This window comes from Aspergillus multicolor, assembly GCF_047715735.1.
Source record: "Aspergillus multicolor strain CBS 133.54 unplaced genomic scaffold BDW74scaffold_3, whole genome shotgun sequence".
Classification (NCBI taxonomy): domain Eukaryota; kingdom Fungi; phylum Ascomycota; class Eurotiomycetes; order Eurotiales; family Aspergillaceae; genus Aspergillus; species Aspergillus multicolor.
In genome coordinates this window covers 1,267,801-1,286,847 of record NW_027395954.1, presented here as the reverse complement: position 1 = coordinate 1,286,847, position 19,047 = coordinate 1,267,801, and the positions used below count along the sequence as shown (strand labels likewise).

Sequence of the window (19,047 nt, the reverse complement as noted above, 5' to 3'; positions counted from 1 at the left end):
TGGTTGCTTAGCACGCGTCTCCATAGTGAAACGCGCAATCACGTGGATCGTGGGGCTACCTTTTAAACAATACAATAATGCCTGATTCCTGAGGCGAAAAATACTACTGCGAACCATTCTCGAGAAATTACTGAAGGGTATATTGTGTCAATTTCTTGAGTTTTTGTTTCTATCTGCGGCTTTTAGGTAGTCTCTATCTCCAAGAACAGCTGTTCGCTACACACCCATGCCTACTGGACATGGTTGTGCTGCGCGATCGTGGATCTGATGAGGCGGCAGAAGTATATAAATCTTATACTCGAGAAGTATCTCGAGTAGAGAATTCAATCCAAGACTGGATGAAATACTGAGGACAGTAATTTCATACTCTAAAAATTTGCATAGTTGCATGGGAATTAGGCTTCAAGCCAAGTACTTGATAATTTTATTAGCCGATTGACGGCGAGCCAACTCACGCCAACGTTAAAGCAAAATAGAGCAAGATCTATGTACAGTACAAAACAACACTATCATCCCCAATTGCTCCATGCCATGACTCGTCGGTTTAACGTTCGTCGCAATAATAAGAATAACATCCCAGTAAATATGCAATAGAAGACCTGCGTGCTCTATAGATCATCCACACTTCGGACCTTCGTTTTCTTCTCCTCAACAGCCTTTTTGAGGCTTCCCATAAGATGTTGCCTGCGCTGCATCTTTGTTTTCCATTGGGCAATCTCCCTCTTGTTACCTACATCGCCGACCATTTCCACGAGACGAAGTCTGCTCGCCTTTGCCGAGCCATTGATGCTTGAACGGAAGTTGACGCTCCTGGAACTGGAATCTGGTGTGTGGTATAGACTGACAGGATCATCGCGAGATCCTGGAGTAACAGGAAGTTTACTCAAACTATTTCTTGGTGTCGCGAAGGGAGATCCTTCGCGGCTAGAGGGAGCAGCCGATGTATCGAAGCCTAACTTTTTCATCTGGACTTCTAAAACATCAATGTCACCGCTCTTGCTCTCGACCATGTTCATCATCTTCGCGATTGTTGATGTAACATTCTCGACCGTGGGACGTCTAGTGGTTAACCGCGACCCATCGACGCGGGGAGCATCGGCAATCTTAGCTCGCAGTAGTGATACCGCAGACTCTAGATCTGCCAATCTCGTCTGGATCTCGGCGGATGATGTCCGTAGATCTTGTTGGAGGTTGGCCTGCTCGGCCGAAAGAGGCGCGGAAACTATTGCCGCAGCATCGGTGTACGCGTCGAGAGTTTTTCTGATGCTGGCACACTGGCTACGAAGCGTGAGAATGTCTTTACTCAGCAATTCTCTGCAAGCCTCGAGCTTCTCTTCAACCCCTTGTACCTGGTTCTCTTCCAAAGACCCGGCGAGAGTGCTGACCGTGGAATCCAGGTCCTCAATTTGCCGGAGCAGTAACTTCTCATCCAATATGTCGGTTGGGCTATCGCTCTTCAGAACGCTGACCCAATCGGAGTCAGTTGAGCCTTGCTGATACAGGAGGAAGGAGGATAACGAGCGTGCATTGATGCCAAGAGTGTCCACCATAGAGTTGATGTCGCGGTAAAGCCTCTCAATTTGGCCAGGGATGCCGGGTTTCGTGGTTTCGCCCGTATAGTCCTGGTGGGGCAGGAAGGGATCTAGCGTAGGTACGGGTTCCAGAGGCCGGTTGAGATCCGCACGAAGTCGCTCGTCCTCATCATCCGATAAAGCTTCTTCTTCCGTCTCGACTGGTTGCGGTTCCCGAGCACGGCGCTCCGGTTTCCGTTGCTCTTCGCGCTTGGCTAGTTCGGAGAGAGAGGCTTTTCGGGCAGCGAGAGCATCTCCTGGTTTGTGAGGAGCACTGATAGACCGGAGATTCTCATAGTTCGGAAGCCCTTTTCGGTTGCGCGGAGGGCGGACGGGACTAGGGGACCTAGGAGGTTCGGCTGCCTTGGGAAACAAAGGCTTGCTTATTTCCCCAAAGAGCTGGCGTGATTTGTTACTGCCAAAGATCCCGCGAGCTGGGCTTTCGTCCGTATGTTTAGCATCAAAAGAGCTCTCTGGTGATGATTCTGCACTTGGTGCACCGACTTCGTGCGTAATATCTTCACCGCTGTCTTCAAACTCAGAGTCGTCCCCAGGGGGACCTCTTTCCGAGTCAGCCGCGTCCGAACCCGCGTCCGAATCAACGTCCGACCCTGCATCTAAGCCTGGTTCCGAGCCAGCATCCGATTCGTCCAGAACAGGTGGAGGCTCTTTTTCGAAAGGCGCACCTGGCTTCATAAAATCTGGAGGCAATGGTGCTTCTTCCGCCGCCTCTTCTTCCTTTAGCTTCTCTTTTTTCGGCTTCAAGGTGAAGTCAGGAGGCAAAGGTGCCTCGCTTTCGCGTTCGGGCGACTTCCGCGACGTCGTGAAGTCCGGTGGTAGAGGAGCATCCTCTACAGAACTTTTAGAGACGTTTGAAGACGCTGATGTATCACCTGATCCATACGCGGCCTTGCTCGTAGAGTCAGGAGGAAGGGGTGGCTCCGCGAATGGTGACTTGGCTTTAGTGAAAGGTCGATTAGCAACTGCAGTCTTCTCCGAGAGAGCCGAGGAAGGGCTAGGTGCTTGGTTTTCGGTGTTATTATTGCCCAGCAGTGAGAATGGAGACTTGCTCGTTTGCGCTGAGCCAAAAGGCGACTGAGTTTGCGCCTGGGAACTGAAAGATCCAAACATTGATGACCCAGTGGCGGGCTTCGAGGGAGCGCCAAAGAGGGAAGTTGCTGGTTCCTTTGACTCTGGAAAGTTCTGAGAAGGAGCACTCGAGTCTTCGATGTCATCCATGGCTTCTGTGGGAGGGCTAGTTTTGTTAGGTGTGGAAACCATCTCCTCAAAAGATGAGCCAAACGCGAAGGATCCAGAAGGCTTGTCTGGCTTTGGGCCATCATTGACCGCAGTGCCATCTCCCTTGAAAGTAGATCCTAGGACAAACCCGCTGGACCCTGAGCCGAAACCTACCTTGGACTCCTCCGTCTTTTGAGATCTGAATGCTGTGGTTTCAGACTGGACACCAAATGCTGAGGTTCCAGATGATTTGCCGAACGGGTTTTCCGTAGGCAATTTACCGAACGGTGACCCTTCAGAAGGCTTTGAGGTAGCCAGACTGGCAAAACCGCCGCTGCTGCCCGCATTCGCGAACGAGCCAAAGCCACCACTTGTCGGTGTAGTAGATGACCCGAAAAGAGACTTTGCAGGAGTTGACGGCTGCCCAAAGCCGGATTGACCGAATTGGGGCGCATTCGAGCCCATCGCAGCTGGTGTACCAAAGGCCGGTGCACCAAAGCCAGAATGTCCAAATGCGGGTTGCTGTGACTTTCCTAGAGCCGACGGAGTACCGAACGAAGGTACCGCAGATGGCTTCCCGAAGCCCGAGGAGCCAAAAGTAGACGGCGCAGCCGGGCTGCCGAAGGCCGGCTGTCCAAAAGCTGACTGTGCCGCGGGTTGCGGTTGTGTTGCCTGTGGTTGTAGTGCAGGCGGTAGTTGCGTTTTGGCAGAAGCAGAAACTAAACCATCATACGGTATTTTTTGGCGGATTGAGTCGTTGTAAATGAACCACCAAGAGCATAATATACCCTCGTGATTCAAAAGGAGGAGGTTGGGCAATGGGGTTGAACTCTCAGCGATGTCCTCTCCGTAAATTGGGGCTATGACGACTTCAGAACTGGAAAGGTCGAGTCCTAACCCTATCACAGAGGTTTCATCAACTGAATCCTTCAAAGGAACAGAGGCCTTTTTTGAGTCATCGTTCACCTCAGTCGTAGCGAACTGTCCAACGATAGATTTAGCACCATCATCACTTGCTAGCGCTTGAGAGGACCTAGTAATGAGTCCGATATCTGCAGACGCTGTAGAAGACACGATTAGAGCATCGGTCAGATGGGGCTTGTAGCCTCGGATCCGGGCGATGAATTGATAAGCCGGTGCGCGTTTATAACCAAAAGGACTAGCCACTTCCGGAAGTTTTTGTATCAAGAAGGGTTGTTGCTTTCTTCTGGTGATGATATAGTACGATGACGAGGGCGTCAGCCCCATATCATCTTCTGTAACATTTGGAGTATACACCATCAAAAAGATGTCGTTCTCAAGCCACGCGATGGAAGATACTGACCAAAATTAGCCGCGCGGAATATAATCTTATCTAATGAAGACATACCGTGGCAAGGATCGGTTAAATCGGGAGGTCTGGGGATGAGGTCCTTCTGCGTGCCTTCCGGCGTCATCTGATAGCCAGTCCCGTCCACTAGACCAGCTATAAGTTGTTTTCCTTTGTTACTCCAGCAAACAGAGCTAACATCGGTCTTCAAAATATTCCCGTTTGGCCCGGAGACAAGATTTCCGGCCTTAAGGTCCGCAATCAGTAGCTCGCCAGCATTTGTAACCAAGGCCACTAGTGATGAATGGGTATCTTCTGCCGGTGCTGGGTTAGGCGCGACAGTTCTGAAAGTGGCGCCGTTGGTAGCAATAGATATGGCGGGCTGCGCATTGGGCTGAAGTAGGCTGCTTGTCTCAAAAACCGAGAGCTGAGACCCATTCTCCGTAGCAAGCACCAGGGCGCTGTCACCAGAGGCAAAGGCAATATGTGTAGGTCGTCCGGGGAGCGAGATAGTTGCTTGCGGTTGGAACGGCTTTGTCTTGACCTTCTCCTTCCCATCCTTCGAGGATATTGCCGCCCTAACAGACTCGGTGGTTGCAATAGACAAGGAATTGGGGCTCGCACCGACCGCGATACCTTTGGTGGACGCGACGGCGAGTAAAGTGGAGGATGGGGCTGGAAGCGCGTCGGCACGCCAGGGTGTAGAGAGGAATTGAACGTCGCTGTCGCCGGAAACACCCTTAAAACCGACCTCCTAAGTCAAGTGTTAGTACTCTTACCGGCGGGATTGATCGAAAATATAAGGGCACTCAGAGCGCTTACCTCTGCATATAGATCTGGAAGTTCAGGACCCAGTTCCGGGTTCGTAGCTCCCATGCTGAATGCCATTCTGAGTTTGCCTAGATCAGCTGAGATAGAACGAGGACGGTCGCCTAAGAGTAGTCTGGACTTTGGATCATGGGGAGAAGGGGAACTCGGCGGCGGCGATGAAAAAGAGCGGCGTTAGAGTTGTTGAGGACTCCGGTTGAAGAGCTGCGCAAAACTGGAAATCTTGACCAAGTCTCTTTAATGACCGGGGCTGGCGGAGACGTTGAATGACGCGATTCGATGGATGGAGGGTAGGATTATCCACCACGAACAGGTGCTTGATCACAGAAAGCAAGCAAGCGCGAAATTCATGCCTGTTATTGAAATTGGGTTGATCGCCAAAGGAACAAAAACAGTAGTAGGAGCTTGGACTCTGGGCACGGGACTTGCGAGAGCCTGACATCTCAGGCACCACGACTAGGCGGCGGGAAGCTTCGTCACTCCAGCTCCCCCAGTCCATTCATCCTCCAGCTCTCATCTCCCCGACTCAACCTTGCTTCCTCATTCCTTGACCGTTTTAGCTCCCTAGGGCTCATGCTTCCCAAAAAAACCACAGCCTATTGATTCCTTAGTCTTCCATTGTTTATCAGCCGCTGTCATGGGCGGTTTCGACTTCTCCAACTACAACCGCAACGCGGCTCTTCACGCCAAGGGAGCGCCGCTTCCCAAAGCTACAAGCACAGGTACAACGATTGTTGGCTGTATATACGACAATGGTGTTGTTGTGAGTTTATCCGGATCTATCCCGACTTCGTGGATGATGGAGCTAACCATTAGCCCAGATCGCCGCAGATACCAGAGCGACCTCCGGGCCCATAGTTGCAGACAAGGTAAGCTTCTGGCCACATAATTTCATCCGGAGTGGTATGACTAACTAATCTATTCGAACTAGAACTGCGAGAAATTACACTACATCGCCCCCAAGATCTGGTGCGCTGGTGCTGGTACAGCTGCTGACACCGAGTTCACCACCGCCCTGATCAGCTCCAACGTCGAACTACACTCCCTGTCCACCGGCCGGCCCCCACGAGTAATCACCTGCATGACCATGCTGAAGCAGCATCTCTTCCGCTACCAGGGACACATCGGTGCGTACCTGGTTGTTGCGGGTGTCGACCCGACCGGCATCGGCCTCTACACTGTGCACGCGCACGGATCAACAGACAAGCTCCCCTACGTGACCATGGGATCTGGTTCGCTAGCGGCCATGTCCGTATTCGAGTCGACATGGAAGCCCAACCTGAACAAGGAGGAGGCGATTGCATTGGCGTCTGAGGCCATCAAGGCCGGTATCTTCAACGATCTCGGATCCGGTAGCAATGTTGATGTCTGTGTTATCGAGAAGGACAAGCCTACACAACTGCTACGGAACTACATGAAACCCAACGAGCGTGGCCGCAAGGAACGAGACTACCGCTTCGCCAAGGGCACCACAGCTTACCTGAACGAAAAGGTGTTTACCAAGGAGGACCTGAGGAAATATGTCACTGTCGAGGAGATCTCTGGAGACCCAAATCTGATGGAAGTGGACCCTTAGATAAAGTTGGCTTTTTGTAATTGAGCAAATTGTTCTGATAGGCTACTTAAGAGCCTCGTACTACCGAATGATCATGGAAACGGTTTCAAGGATTTAATATCGCTGTTATGCGGAATAACCGCCAGAGTCTATATACAGATGCAGGGTATCTAATCTAGTCAAAAGCCGACCTGCCGTTCATGATACAAAGTAAAAAACCGCAAAACTCGCGGGAATCATTATTTCTTCAACCTTGCGCACGCTTCACGATCTCCCATATATAGTCATATTGAGCGCGAGATATATATCCATTTTCTTTGCGGAACCTCACCACACCAGCATAATAGAGGGCGCGCGCCACAGGTGCCTGAATAGGTGCACCGTGTCTATAGAGGAAGATATAGATCCAGCGAACCAGGCGATACGCACGTTGCGGCGAAAGCTGTTGAGAGCACGCAACCGAAGTGGCTAGGGCATGGATCATCTTTAGCACGACGTGAGGATCCGGGCAGCCAGCATTCCGGGGACGGGGATCGTGGCGGATAGGGGCTTTGTCCGCGGTGTCGGGGAGAGGCCATGCTCTGGATAGGGCGATTTTGATTGGCGTGTGAGAGCGCAGGAGACGGAGGATAGAGAAAAGTGAGGATGAGTCGCCGGTTCTCGCGGTTTGAACCGCCCAGTCGCGGAAGGCGGGGCTGCCGACGTCGACCTGGCGGATTTGGCTGTCGAGATTGTTGCCAAAAGCGTGGCGGGCTGCGTTGTAGGTTTGGACGTTTGCGAATATGTTGCTGAAGGATAGCGGTTGTTTTTGAAACTGTCGAAGACGAGTTCTCATTGTGTGTGTCATGGGCTTCCCAGTCCTCAAATCGTCGGCAATCGCCTCCAAGTTGAAGGGAATCTTCATGAGGGAGATGTGATGGATGAGGCTAGTCCACATGTCAATAGTGACTTTGTCTTTTCTTTTCGTGTATCGTCTCAAAGACTCATACTTTCTATACAGGCCTTTGGTGGCTGATTTGGTGAGATTGGAAGCTTGTCTCTGAGAGAACCTCCTCATTGTGTGCAGCATCCAGAGACGTCGGAGCACGAGATGCCGCTCCACATTTGGGTCGCGTTCACTCCGTACATGAGTCCAGGCCTCACACGAGGCGAGTTCAGATGTATCATGAAGCCTAGCCAAACACTTCCCCCATCTCCTGAGATATCGTGTCCTTTTCGACGTGAACAGAGCATCAGTACCACGTATCAGGGAATTCGAGATGACATCGACATCGAATGGCTTCAAGCTTTCGACTATGATATCCATATCGGGCGTCGGAAGTGAATAGCTGGGGTCGGAGAGCAATTTGGCGACGAACTTTGGCAACCATGAACGGCTTCTTGATAACCCATAGTCTGTGGCCAGCAAAATATCTTTGGCTAACCGAAGGTAGCCCACGGTGCCCTTCTCCGAGCAGATGCCAAGCCAAGCATCAACAAGCGACCGCTCCAAATGTTGATGCCCGTAAACAACACACCTGCCGATCGCGCACCACATCTCGCGATAGACTTTCATTAGTTCTCGGCGGGCTTTGCGGGATTTTTCCTGAGACTCTACCCATTTTGACCAGCAAGTTATAATCGCACGAATCTCTCGGTGAGGGACAACTCCCAGCTCCAGGGCTCGTATAACAGGATTAAACAGCGCAGAACGTCTGCCCGATCGAAACGTTGGAGACATAGAATGCTCAACCAAACGAAGGTAATTCCTTGCCCCGGGAATATTCAGATGTGGATCATCAAGAAACAACGCCAATTCGTCCATAGCTCCGGCTCTTTGCAATGATTGCGCCAACAAGTGATCAAATAGTAGACGGCTTGAGCGCGGTTCTTGTCGGAGGTCGATCTCTAAGTCGCGAATAGCAGCCTTCAGATCGTTTACTGTCTGGTATTCGTGCAGCCTCTCTCCGAAAAACTTCTCGCGCGTGAGCTCCCTAGAGTCCGCACTGATCTCCTCCATATCCCCAGAACCGAACGCGTCCGGATTCAGAAAATGGTCAAACAAGCTCATGGGCTGTGGAGGCGGCGGCGGCGGCGGCGAAGAAAACCGAATGTCTATCTCATGTCAGACTACATACCAAGCGCGGGGATGCCATACAAGACTTACCGAGTCCTTTCTCCAGCTCACTCCATTTCATATGCTCCCGTCCATTCTTCCCAAGCAAGCTCGCGATGTCGTCTCCGGGCCCAGAGCCAGCTAGACTAGCTAGAGCTGTATTGCGCCGCTTAGCCAGCCTCCTCCTGGCCTCCAATGGCCCCGGAACCCGGCTCTCATAACGTCGTTGCCCGCTCACGAAGCGCCGAAAGGTCGATGCTAAGAGCTCGTCGCTGATCCATAGGTGGTCTGTAAGTGTGCTTGAATTTGAAGCAGCGGCATGCCTATAGGTGCATCTCCCGAGAGACATGAGGCAAGGGTGCCATTCGAGCAATTGGGTGCTCTGACGTTCTGCGTGTGGTTGATGTGAGCTTGAGCCGAACCGGCCTGTCGGAGGTCCACGATTTGAAATGACTAAGCCGATGCTTTTTGTGACCTCAGGCACCATTCAGGCAGAGCATGGCTCTCTCACGGACTTTAATTTGGACTCAATCTGTTTTCCACATATTTAGAGAGCCCGGGTAGTGGTTCACTCTGGGCAATGCTCTAGACATTCGCTTAAGAGATCTACGAGGAGTCTCAGGACCCGAAAGCCCGCAATGTCGGGTAATATCTGATTTCATCTTACATCCCCAGGATGGGGCTTCCTCCCTATTATAACATGAAAGTTGAAATAAGCATGGACCCGACTATCCTGCACACTCTTGCGCACATTCACAAGGAAGACCTCAATTTCGGCCTTTGACCACCCCAGCAATCTCAACGGCTTATATGACCACCCCGACAAGCCCTCTAGTATATTCGACTCCATCCATTGCCCAATGCTTCGCAGATGCGGGTCCGTCGGCCACCTATTGACAGGAACCTTGTATATCCGCTCTTGAACATCGACAAAGCCCATCTCTCTCAACCCGCGCGCAAGCCGGTGCGCTACACGCACCTGCCGCGGGGGATCCGTGACCTGGCCAGACTGTATTTGCAGGTCACACCAGTCTTGGAAGGGGTATGTACTGAACATGGATTCATCAAGCGGCGGCATGGTGCCGTCATCGCAGCGGACCATCGTGTCGAATTCGTGGATCTCGGCCCACCCGTTTGGCCTGAGGTGGCTGTACATCTTGCGTAGCAGCTCTTTGAATGAGGGGAGGGATGCGGAGAGGTGGCCCGTGTGGATGTAGTCGAGGGAGTTGCGGTCCCAGAGCCATTCGTCCTCTGTGATGTCGTCGACGATGAAGTGGACGTTTTCGGGGACTTCGGTAGGTTGGCAGGGGGAGAGATCGGTGCCTGTGATTTGGGTATTTGGGAAGATTTGTGCTGCGGGGAGATGTCATGAGCAACGAAACGATATGCCGTGGGGTGACTAGGAGAACCGGAAACGTAGGTAAATGCAACTTACACATCTCTATTGGCCATATTCCGGAGCCCGTGCCGATGTCGATGATATTGCGGGGGTTTATGATGGGGGCAAAGAAGAGGCGGCCTCCCGTCAGCATCTTGCACATGTGATGCTGCATGTCCAAACGGTCCATTTCCCGTTCATCGTTCGGAAATATATATGCTATCGATTCTATTAGCTTCCAGAGCTCGTATTTCGCTCGCAGGAATAAACGTACAGCCCTCATGGTACTTGTGGTACGTTCTGCCATTTTCAATTGGATATTCGGTTACACTGGCAGTCAGTGACTGGGTGTCACTGCAGTTGACCTCATCAGCTCCCAGCTAACGAAACAAACACGAGGCAGCGGGTTGCCTTCCGGTGATCAACCACGCAGAGACCTGCAACGGTAGGGTACTCACTAATCTCGACTTGGTTCCTGTGCCATATTGTGTCAGCAGAAAGTCAATCCAACAATGACGGGAAAATGATGTACGGAAATCAGGAACGGGGAGGACTTAACAAGCTAGCTATCCCGAACCAAACATGAATCACGCAGACAAAGCGCAGGGGGAAAACACTTACAGAGAGTCTCCCACCCGTGGGTTTGGTGGACCTGGGCATATTTGGCTTCCGCACCCGTGGACCTCGACCAGCTATTGCGATGTGGGGTGGGCGGAAACGGCAGTTGTATGGGTATGGGTCCAAATATATCAATTTGATAATGATATCTTCAGGAGAAAGACGGTATGGTAGAAATAGTTATTGAATCAGGTTGTCGACGCATGGAACTGTGTTTTAAGTTGGAGTGAATGTGTAGAGGAGCGAGGGAAAGTATATGAAGTGATACAGGCAGGGTCCAAGGATAGTAGTATATTCAGTAGAACAGATAGGTAGTATGGAGAATTGATGCGTCTCATTTGATGGGCCGTGCAGTATATTTAAGAGGGTCTACTCTGTAAACAGATACGGTAAGCCCATACGCAGCCTAGTCCAGACTCCAGGCTGTCTGCTAGCTGCATATCATGAAATGAAATACGGAATTGGAATTGTCAAGAGAGGGGTTGAAGTGGGTAAGGTGCTGGCAGCTTCTAGTTCAGCTAAGGCAGTCTTTTCCCTCTTCCGCCTCGAGTCCCGACGGGTTGGATTAAGTTTTGCCTTTGCGCTTTAGCCGAAACCTTGGAACCCAGCTTAACTTAAATCGCATTTGTCCAATGACAGGGCGGGGAGAATAGGTGATTTGGAAGAGCCTTCCAATGAACCGTGAAAGGGGTGAGATTTGGCTAGGTGGAAACCGAAGCGAATGGCTTGCATTATTTCGTCATTTAGTCATTGTGCTGATGCCTCGCATAATTAGATTCAAGGGGTGGCTTTGTTTTAGGACCCCATGCGGAGGTTTAATCAATTATAGGTCGTCAGAAGATGGACCCGGCTGCAGGAGGTCAGTGCTGTGCAGATTAAATGTGTCAAGTGTCCCGACTTTCAGAGTTCCAAGAAAGTTAAGAGGCTCCGAACCAGACGGGCGGTTCGCGCGGTGGGCGATTGCATGACAATGCTCTTTTTGTTGACTGGCGACGGGTACCATAAGAGTACTCAAGAGACGCAAATCAATGCATGCATAGGCCACGATGCGATGATTCCAAATTCAATACCGCGGTTCTCTTCCTTGCAAGTGGCAGTTTCACAAGTTGCAGGTCACAGCGCCATTTAGTTGGGGTCTAGATACAAAAATCTCCGAAGCTAAGAGTCGCCAGCAATTAGTAGCCCGAGCATCTCCGCCGCGTTGAAACTTGATTCAACTCAACTCCAAACAAGGTACAAAGCACCATACCCACGAGCTGGGTTATTTTCTTCGGGCATTGAAGGTGAATGCCTATTGTGAGGTCGAGAGTGGTTCATGAATAGCATACCATGTGTAGTAAGAGCTTAAATGGGGATGCTATACACACTTTGCTTTTGGGCCCTGCTAAGACGTCTGTTCCGTATGACAGCAAAAAGCACAGGCGCCGTTCCAGACTGTTGGGATAGACGGCGTTCCAACTCCGGCGGGAGTGCCCTAAATTTGGGGCGCCATGACGCCGCCGCCAAATTGGCCGAGAACCCTGAACTGAATAGAAATAGGGTTCGGTTCACTCAGAGTTGATGTAACCTTACAACCTTGTTATTGAACGTTGAAAAGTTTCTCACTTTTAGCATCCATGATCCCAGCGACAGAATAAATCAAGAGGCGTGCGCTGTGCTGCATCTCGGCCTTGTTAACATAGGACACCTGACGCATGCAGCTTGATGCACTCCAAATTGACGACCATGCCAATCTCCGCGACGGCGTCCAACCTCGCATGGAACCATCTGCAGCGACTGCAAGCTATTTCCCGACAGGGGTTCTGGCATTTTCTAGCGGAAAAAAACATGCAGGACTGCTGCGGTACAAGTCGTACAAGAGGTAAAATATCGGACGATCGTCTGAATCGTCAGCAGGAGCCGGGATCCAATGGTAACGGTGCCATGCTGCTGGAAATCCTGATCCATGGGTCGCTCCCTTAATATCCGCCCGGATGGGCAGCCCGGCCGCTGAGAATCTCCCCGACTCGGAATTAACTTAGCAGTAAATCGGCTAAAGTTAATTATATTAACTCATGCACCCTGGACCAGCTGATCATGACTCGGGGATCTGCTCTGTCAGACTGTCACAGACATCCACCAGCCTCAAGCTTTGGATGCCACAAGTCATAGCTTAAGTTGAAAGGCTCACAGGCTTTTCTTGCATGATTTGGAAGATTGTGGCCCAGCCGCTCCACGGTCCAATTATCAACGGAGCTGCGGTCCGGATCCAGACTGTCGGAATCTGCCCCACTTCCTGCCCTCGTATTCCCCGTCCCGCCTGGAATCGTTATCTTGACAGGAGTATACCTCGGTATACAGTCCAAAGGAAGAATAAACATCTTACTTCAGCTGCAATTGATACGATCGCCCTGTGCCAGCTCAAAAAGCTCATGGTCATACTAAGGGCACTTAACCAAAACTGACAATCAATTTTTAAGCAAGAATGCCTGCCCAGTGCGACCGTCAGAGTTGGTCGACGATTTGCCCTTGGCCAACCAGGTGTATCCCGGTAATAGAGCGTCTGCAGACTTGGCTCGGATAAACCAGAACAACAGAGGCATCTTGCATTATCCCAGCGAGGGATTGCCTGTGTCTTGCGCTTGCCAATACCAGCATCCGTCTGAACAAATACTCTTCTGACCTTGAGGACCTGGGAGCATATTTGTCGTCTCATCGGTAGTAGCTCGACCTGGTAAACCATTGCTGTCGGTTGGCTGGTCGCTCGGCGATTCCGAGATCAGGACCCGTCTCAGATAACGAAGACACAGGGGCCAGTAAGCAAGTAGCCGAAAAGCGAGCCGGAACCTGCGCCAGAGTAGCTTCACGGGCACAAGAGAAACCTAGCAAGTGTATTAGCATTCAAGCAAGGTGTAGGAAATGGCTGTCCATCTGATCCCTCAGCTCATTCGAATCAACGCCATCCTGCCACCTATACTGTAGCATTCGATGCGTGCAGATTAATCTGCCATATTACATTATTGAACCAAAGATTATATGTGACGTAAATCATGCATGGGGCGATGTTACCCATCTGCAGATCGCTTCCATGGGTTGTAGCCTGGAGACAGATGAAGCCATGGAGTAGCATAATAGATTGTTAGGCCCCGAACATCGATACTCCTTGTACTATCCTCAAAAACGACCTGCAGGAAGATACTGCAGCTTGGCGCTGACCTTGACAATGCATGTGTAATGCTGTACCCCTGTAACTGCCCAAGTTGAGGCCTCGGCTGCACTAGAATAATCCAGCCTCCTGCGCTAGTTACGTGAACTCGGACGTCAAGATTTTAGTTGCAAATCACTGCTACGTGTTCGGATAACACTGGTGGAGAATTCGTGGGATGGTGTCTGGCTAGCTTCTGCTATGCATACTCCGTAGCATCACGGAGTATGTACCCGCCCCAAGTCGCGGGAAGACACCGGCTGAGGAGGATAAAGAGATATTGAAGACCGATGCAGGGGATATCCCGGTAGAATAGATATCTTGATACTCAACACCACGGAATGGCCGACCTCTGCTAAATTGGATTCTAGGAAGATCCAGAGGGCTATTTGAAAGTCAAGCCAATTCTGAACACAAACATATGACAGGATGCTGCCATAGGCTGACCATGCAGCTGAACTTGAGCGCCCTGGCACTCACATAGACCATGACCACTCTAGTGATGCGTCAATTGAACCGTCATATGTGTGGTAAGAGGAATTCGATGGCGGCATGGGCGAAGGACCCTGTACGCGCCATCCCGGGCATAATTGGGAGACAGAACTTGGAAATCCGAAGACCGATTCGGCGAGTTAAAGGAAATAAACCTGCGCAATTGGCGGGGTTCCATTTCGTAAGGCATGCAAGGACTGTGGGCCTTTAGCCCTTAAGCCTGTCGGAGATTAGTAGACAACATCCACAGACAGTGAGACACCGACCTCTAAGCTCTTAGGCTCTTACCACGTATCTACCGAAATACTCTGGCAAGCTGAGATATTTTGACTAGCAGGCTCCTGAACTGACTAGGCGATCGAAGGCTGGAATGACTCTTTTCAGAGGCTTGCGCGAGGCAAAAGTGTGCGTACCGCGGAGAGTCCTTGGTTATCAGTGTGGCCATCCATTGCAAGGGTCAGACCCAAGAACGAGCCAGTGCTCTGTTGTTGTTCAACATGCTAATTGATCTGCACGTTGGAAGCCAAAGAGGGAGGCCGTCGGCTGCTGGAGTCTTACTCCGTAACCACAGAGGCCTAGGAAGATGAGCCTGTGTCTGCCTGCAAAAACTCCCCGTCGTTCCGTATCGGGCTTAGATCTTCGTCTTCCAACCTCCACCAGGAAGCAGGCACGTACGGTATCTCATAGCATAACATTAACAAGTCTTATCATTGTCTTCAGTCCGTTACCTCGATCCTGCCAAGGACATGCTCTTTGTTGCTTGATGAAACGAGGTCTATTACCGCGAGAACGTAGGGATTGAGGTAGCCCAAAGATCCGTTGTAAGTGACTGCTCTGACTTCTGTGCATGGGGAATGCTCAAGCTGAAAATTGCAGCATTCCATCGAACGTTACAACGCGGACGTTTCCGACTTCTCTTACCTCCCGATTCTACCATCTCTCGCCCGAACACGATACGCTCAAAGCATAGTGATTCGTCGATTGTTCTTCCTCGCCGCTGCCTCCGTTCGCTGCCTCGAACATATACATCTTGGAAAAGAACATCTGCCTTGAGCTCGGGCTCGGGAAATATCTCAGCCTCTGCAATTTCGTCATTGACCTTCAGCCGGAGGCTGCGATCTAATGCCTTCGCTTTCTTCGCCTGTAACGGACACCCTAAGTGATCTAATTTTCGCGGAATCTAGATTCTGGACCATGGCGCGAGCGGTACGCTGTTCCGGGGTCTGACATTGAATGTCCGACATACCGATAAGTGGCATATGCGTAGAGCAAAGGCCCTTTGCCAGCTTGGACATATTCCTTCGCGTGTCTCAGGGCTGACATGATGGTAAGGACGTCCATGCCCTTCACATGCAGACCAGGAATAAATTGTTCACGCTCATAATAATCCGTCATTTATGCTCGGCGGATGTTCTCATGCCGTACTTGTTATCTATACACGGAGCACGGTTAGCATGGAATGAGTAAAGGAAAAGAAGCAGCCGCAGAAGAATCTTGGGAAGACCTACTCTCGACACCAAAGATAATTGGCAAGTCCCAATTGTGGCCATATTGAACCGCCTCATGCGCTTGTCCTTGGTCTGCCGGACCGTCTCCGAAGGCATCTATTGTCACATGGGCTTTTCGCTATACTTCTGAGCAAAGGTTAATCCAGCTTCTACAGGAACATGAGCGCCAACAATTCCTTTTCAACCATACATAACACATGCATACCCTCCCCTTTCGAACGAGATGTCATCCTGCCGACCAAGGAGTTCCGGTATAACTCATTTTGAGGGTTCGCCTCGCATCAGGCCACGCCGTGGGATCGGTAGGTGGTTATAAGCTTATCATGGCGTGGGATCGAATGTTCAATGCCCGCGCGACCTCTTCTTGACCTGTCGATAAGTGACAGATCCACGGATTTCACGGTCTTTGTACAGACTGTTTGCCGCCAATTTCATCCGTCTACATATTCAATTCAGCTAATGGACGATCATACAATGGGAAACACGTACCTGTCTATAGTCATGTCATGATACGGTTGCTTAAGCTGACTCTTTGTCGTTTTTAATGAGCCCCAGAAGCTTGCGACGCCCCACTCACAGCGGGGATATGCTCTATGTTGGCGACATGGGTTAGGTATCGCTAGGCATTGCGCTCAAGGCCGGAAAAAAAGTAAAGTTCCCTTCGGGCGCAATAAAGCTTTCGAGATCGGAGTTAGTTTGATATACTATGCTATGTATAGTAGAAACTTGATAAAAGAGGTGCTTTGAAGTGCATTGAACAGTGCAGGCCTACAAGTGCATCACGTCATGTATATGACGCAAACGTCGATGGTCACTTATTGTCATTCTGACAGCCAGTATCTACTTAGACTGTACCTTAAGTGCAACAAGAGCAGAGTTAAAAGTCTGCCGGGTATATGGTTATGGATATGGGAGTCCACCTCGGACTGAAGTATATCGTCTGGTTTAGGAAATAGCCACCTTTGCCAGGCCCGCGGGCGCACAGACCACCTGCCTTCTAACGCGTTGTCGGACGCGTCTCGCAAATTGGCCACTGACCCATCCTCAGGCAACCATTAGAGCCTCACTCCAATCAAGTCATAATGAACGGTTACCTATATTCGACAAACCAACATCCTGCTTATATCCGACCAGCTACCGCGTTTAGGCCCATGCCTCTCTGCGAAACCCATCCGAGTTACTGCGTATGAGTTGCGATGGGACGAGGCGACAGTGACAATAACCAAACAAAAGCCAATTCAGACCAGTTCCGCACCCCCGATAAACCTGTCTTACCGAGCAAGCTGAAACGAGCACCGGCGCGACTAGGAGTGTCATCTCTAGGTACTCCCACCGCAACATCTACCTCGACCTCCTCTCCCTTTACGGCCTCCGCGTGCGGATCAAGATTGGGAAACTTGAAAAGAACTCCCGACCAGACGACTTTGACACAGATCGATTTTGTTAAGAGATCTCAACCTGACTCTGACGAAGATGTGTTCGATTACATCGGCGATTCGGGGCAGGATGCACCTGAGGTGATTCAGATTGAGGATGATGAGGTCTTAGACAATGCGAGCGATGAGGACTACAAGCCGCGGTCTGCGTCACGGATAAAACGTGAGCGCAGCATCAAGTTTGGCCCGGCGCCTTTGAAGCTCAAGAGAAGTAGCTCCGGCCAAAGTGATCTGCTCTCAGGGAAAGGGCGCAGGAAAAGCGGCGATAAGAAGGACAAAGGAGCGCAAAAGGATGACAACACTCTGACCCAAATGAAATATGTGCGGCGAATTGACCTTGAGGCTGATGAGGGTGATGCGAAGCTGGAATACACATATATCATTCCGAAGAAGAGGGACACTGAGCTTCAACCAGCCGATATCGGGAGATTCAACGACACCAAGCCACTGCCGACTCAGACATCTGAACCTTCTAGCGAACACAAGAGGAGGAAATTAAGTCCATTCGCGGAGAAGGAACCGATCAATTTAACGGAAGTCAAGCCGGAAACGAAAGTCAAGTCGGAGAAGAAGGTCAAACCTTCTCCTTCGACCCCCCCAAAGCCTCTAAGGACCGAAATACCCTCCTCACAATCACCTGAAAGCCCGGGAGTTGCATTCATTACATCCTCACAGTTTCGCAGCGCAATCAGGTCGCCTGAAAAACAACCTCTTAAAAAGCCCAATGAGTCATCATCCCAGGAATCACCCTTCTCGCATGGGAAATGGAGTGCTGCCGAGACCTTGCAAAATCCAGCTATTGACGAGAAACCACGTCTTCATGCACCATTACACAATAACTCAACACCTCAATTCTCATCAACAGCTCGCGCGGAATCGGCCGAGGTTACGCGAAAGGCGGATAAACAGACAGAGTCCCCTAGTGACGCTTCGGCGATGTCTACTTCGAAACCGCGTCCTTCTCAGCGGACTGTCGTGTACGAAACAGACGCGGAGACCGATTACGACGACTCTGAAGACGACGCGCCAATTCTTCCAAGCTCACCTAAAGTTATCGATACGACAGTCTCACAATTTGAAGATCGTCTTGAAGATGAGCTTGATTCAACCAATATCGAATCCCAAGAACTCCCGCCACCTCCTGCACCTGAACAAGAAATTGACTCGGGCCTGTTCCAACCCGATTCGAATCTCATATCTGATGCATCAATATGCTACCAAAGGGTTCATCTCGATACCCAATTTCCATTAGAACCTGTGCCTATGATAAACACGCAGAAAATGGCAGAGCTTTTCCCAGAGGAATCCAATGGCTTGCGCACGATAACTCCACTTCCTTCATCATCGCCGACGAAAATTCGCCAGGCGCTTAATCTTCCAACGATGGTGTCTGAAACCCAACTCCCGCACCAATATGAGCCTGAATCACCGGATGAGGGCCGAACGCAGACAGAAATTGTTCCGGAGTCCTCGCCAATTCCACGCCATGAAGATAGGGTTTCCTTGGAGAGGCCTGGTCCGCTGGCGAGAGACGTTGTGATCCAAGTCGAGTCTTCTCAACCAGTGGACCGGGCCTACAGGCAGACGACTGCTGGACAAGACTCTGAGCCTCGAAGGATGCTGACCAGAAGCCAGATCCTGACATCAAGCGTCATGGAGAGTATTCCCATACCGGGTTTCTGGATGAGTAGTCAGGACAGCGTTGGGGAACCGTACAGCCAACCGGACCCATGATGACGATGTATATATAATATGAATAGTTTCAAGACTCTTGATACCTATTGAACATGAAGACTGCAGTATCTCATACCCTACCTAGGTACTTTGTATTCGG

The 19,047-nt window shown here is 50.8% G+C and overlaps 6 protein-coding genes across 6 annotated transcripts; 2 read left to right on the top strand and 4 right to left on the bottom strand.

The window, feature by feature from the left end:
* Nucleotides 1-412: 412 nt before the first annotated feature.
* Nucleotides 413-5,126, bottom strand: BDW74DRAFT_146151 (FG-nucleoporin NUP159). The gene is made up of 3 exons (XM_073723292.1): nucleotides 4,942-5,126; nucleotides 4,180-4,873; nucleotides 413-4,129 (listed from the first exon to the last, which is right to left on the bottom strand). The coding sequence occupies exons 1-3, from the start codon at nucleotides 5,005-5,007 to the stop codon at nucleotides 609-611; spliced, it is 4,281 nt and encodes a 1,426-aa protein (XP_073587916.1). The 5' UTR covers nucleotides 5,008-5,126; the 3' UTR covers nucleotides 413-608.
* Nucleotides 5,127-5,584: 458 nt separating this feature from the next.
* On the top strand, nucleotides 5,585-6,523 carry pup1 (proteasome core particle subunit beta 2; the record flags this gene model as incomplete). Its single annotated transcript, XM_073728022.1, has 3 exons — nucleotides 5,585-5,710; nucleotides 5,769-5,816; nucleotides 5,879-6,523. 3 exons carry the CDS (start codon nucleotides 5,585-5,587, stop codon nucleotides 6,521-6,523), a joined length of 819 nt encoding a protein of 272 aa, XP_073587915.1.
* A 113-nt stretch (nucleotides 6,524-6,636) lies between these two features.
* On the bottom strand, nucleotides 6,637-9,039 carry BDW74DRAFT_78460 (uncharacterized protein). The gene is made up of 2 exons (XM_073733718.1): nucleotides 8,649-9,039; nucleotides 6,637-8,596 (listed from the first exon to the last, which is right to left on the bottom strand). The coding sequence occupies exons 1-2, from the start codon at nucleotides 8,944-8,946 to the stop codon at nucleotides 6,750-6,752; spliced, it is 2,145 nt and encodes a 714-aa protein (XP_073587914.1). The 5' UTR covers nucleotides 8,947-9,039; the 3' UTR covers nucleotides 6,637-6,749.
* A 129-nt stretch (nucleotides 9,040-9,168) lies between these two features.
* Nucleotides 9,169-10,365, bottom strand: BDW74DRAFT_146149 (class I SAM-dependent methyltransferase). Its single transcript, XM_073723291.1, has 3 exons — nucleotides 10,336-10,365; nucleotides 10,033-10,268; nucleotides 9,169-9,950 (listed from the first exon to the last, which is right to left on the bottom strand). Exons 2-3 carry the CDS (start codon nucleotides 10,256-10,258, stop codon nucleotides 9,256-9,258), a joined length of 921 nt encoding a protein of 306 aa, XP_073587913.1. The 5' UTR covers nucleotides 10,259-10,268; nucleotides 10,336-10,365; the 3' UTR covers nucleotides 9,169-9,255.
* A 5,039-nt stretch (nucleotides 10,366-15,404) lies between these two features.
* On the bottom strand, nucleotides 15,405-15,989 carry BDW74DRAFT_146146 (putative pyruvate dehydrogenase E1 component alpha subunit). Its single transcript, XM_073723290.1, has 2 exons — nucleotides 15,933-15,989; nucleotides 15,405-15,596 (listed from the first exon to the last, which is right to left on the bottom strand). The coding sequence occupies exons 1-2, from the start codon at nucleotides 15,974-15,976 to the stop codon at nucleotides 15,434-15,436; spliced, it is 207 nt and encodes a 68-aa protein (XP_073587912.1). The 5' UTR covers nucleotides 15,977-15,989; the 3' UTR covers nucleotides 15,405-15,433.
* Nucleotides 15,990-16,841: 852 nt separating this feature from the next.
* On the top strand, nucleotides 16,842-19,020 carry BDW74DRAFT_146144 (uncharacterized protein). Its single transcript, XM_073723289.1, has one exon. The coding sequence runs from the start codon at nucleotides 16,974-16,976 to the stop codon at nucleotides 18,945-18,947; it is 1,974 nt and encodes a 657-aa protein (XP_073587911.1). The 5' UTR covers nucleotides 16,842-16,973; the 3' UTR covers nucleotides 18,948-19,020.
* Nucleotides 19,021-19,047: the final 27 nt, after the last annotated feature.

Bases quoted from the DNA above. Each gene is read 5' to 3' on its own strand.
- BDW74DRAFT_146151 (XM_073723292.1), bottom strand. From the start codon at position 5,007: ATGGCATTCAGCATGGGAGCTACGAACCCGGAACTGGGTCCTGAACTT. The intron at 4,874-4,941 runs GTAAGCGCTCTG...CACTTGACTTAG, and splicing joins TTCCAGATCTATATGCAGAG to GAGGTCGGTTTTAAGGGTGT. The intron at 4,130-4,179 runs GTATGTCTTCAT...AATTTTGGTCAG, and splicing joins TTTAACCGATCCTTGCCACG to TATCTTCCATCGCGTGGCTT.
- BDW74DRAFT_78460 (XM_073733718.1), bottom strand. From the start codon at position 8,946: ATGTCTCTCGGGAGATGCACCTATAGGCATGCCGCTGCTTCAAATTCA. The intron at 8,597-8,648 runs GTAAGTCTTGTA...GACATGAGATAG, and splicing joins TGAGCTGGAGAAAGGACTCG to ACATTCGGTTTTCTTCGCCG.
- BDW74DRAFT_146149 (XM_073723291.1), bottom strand. From the start codon at position 10,258: ATGAGGGCTGTACGTTTATTCCTGCGAGCGAAATACGAGCTCTGGAAG. The intron at 9,951-10,032 runs GTAAGTTGCATT...ATCTCCCCGCAG, and splicing joins AATATGGCCAATAGAGATGT to CACAAATCTTCCCAAATACC.
- BDW74DRAFT_146146 (XM_073723290.1), bottom strand. From the start codon at position 15,976: ATGTGTTATGTATGGTTGAAAAGGAATTGTTGGCGCTCATGTTC. The intron at 15,597-15,932 runs CTGTAGAAGCTG...GGACGTCCTTAC, and splicing joins AATTGTTGGCGCTCATGTTC to CATCATGTCAGCCCTGAGAC.
- BDW74DRAFT_146144 (XM_073723289.1), top strand. From the start codon at position 16,974: ATGGGACGAGGCGACAGTGACAATAACCAAACAAAAGCCAATTCAGAC.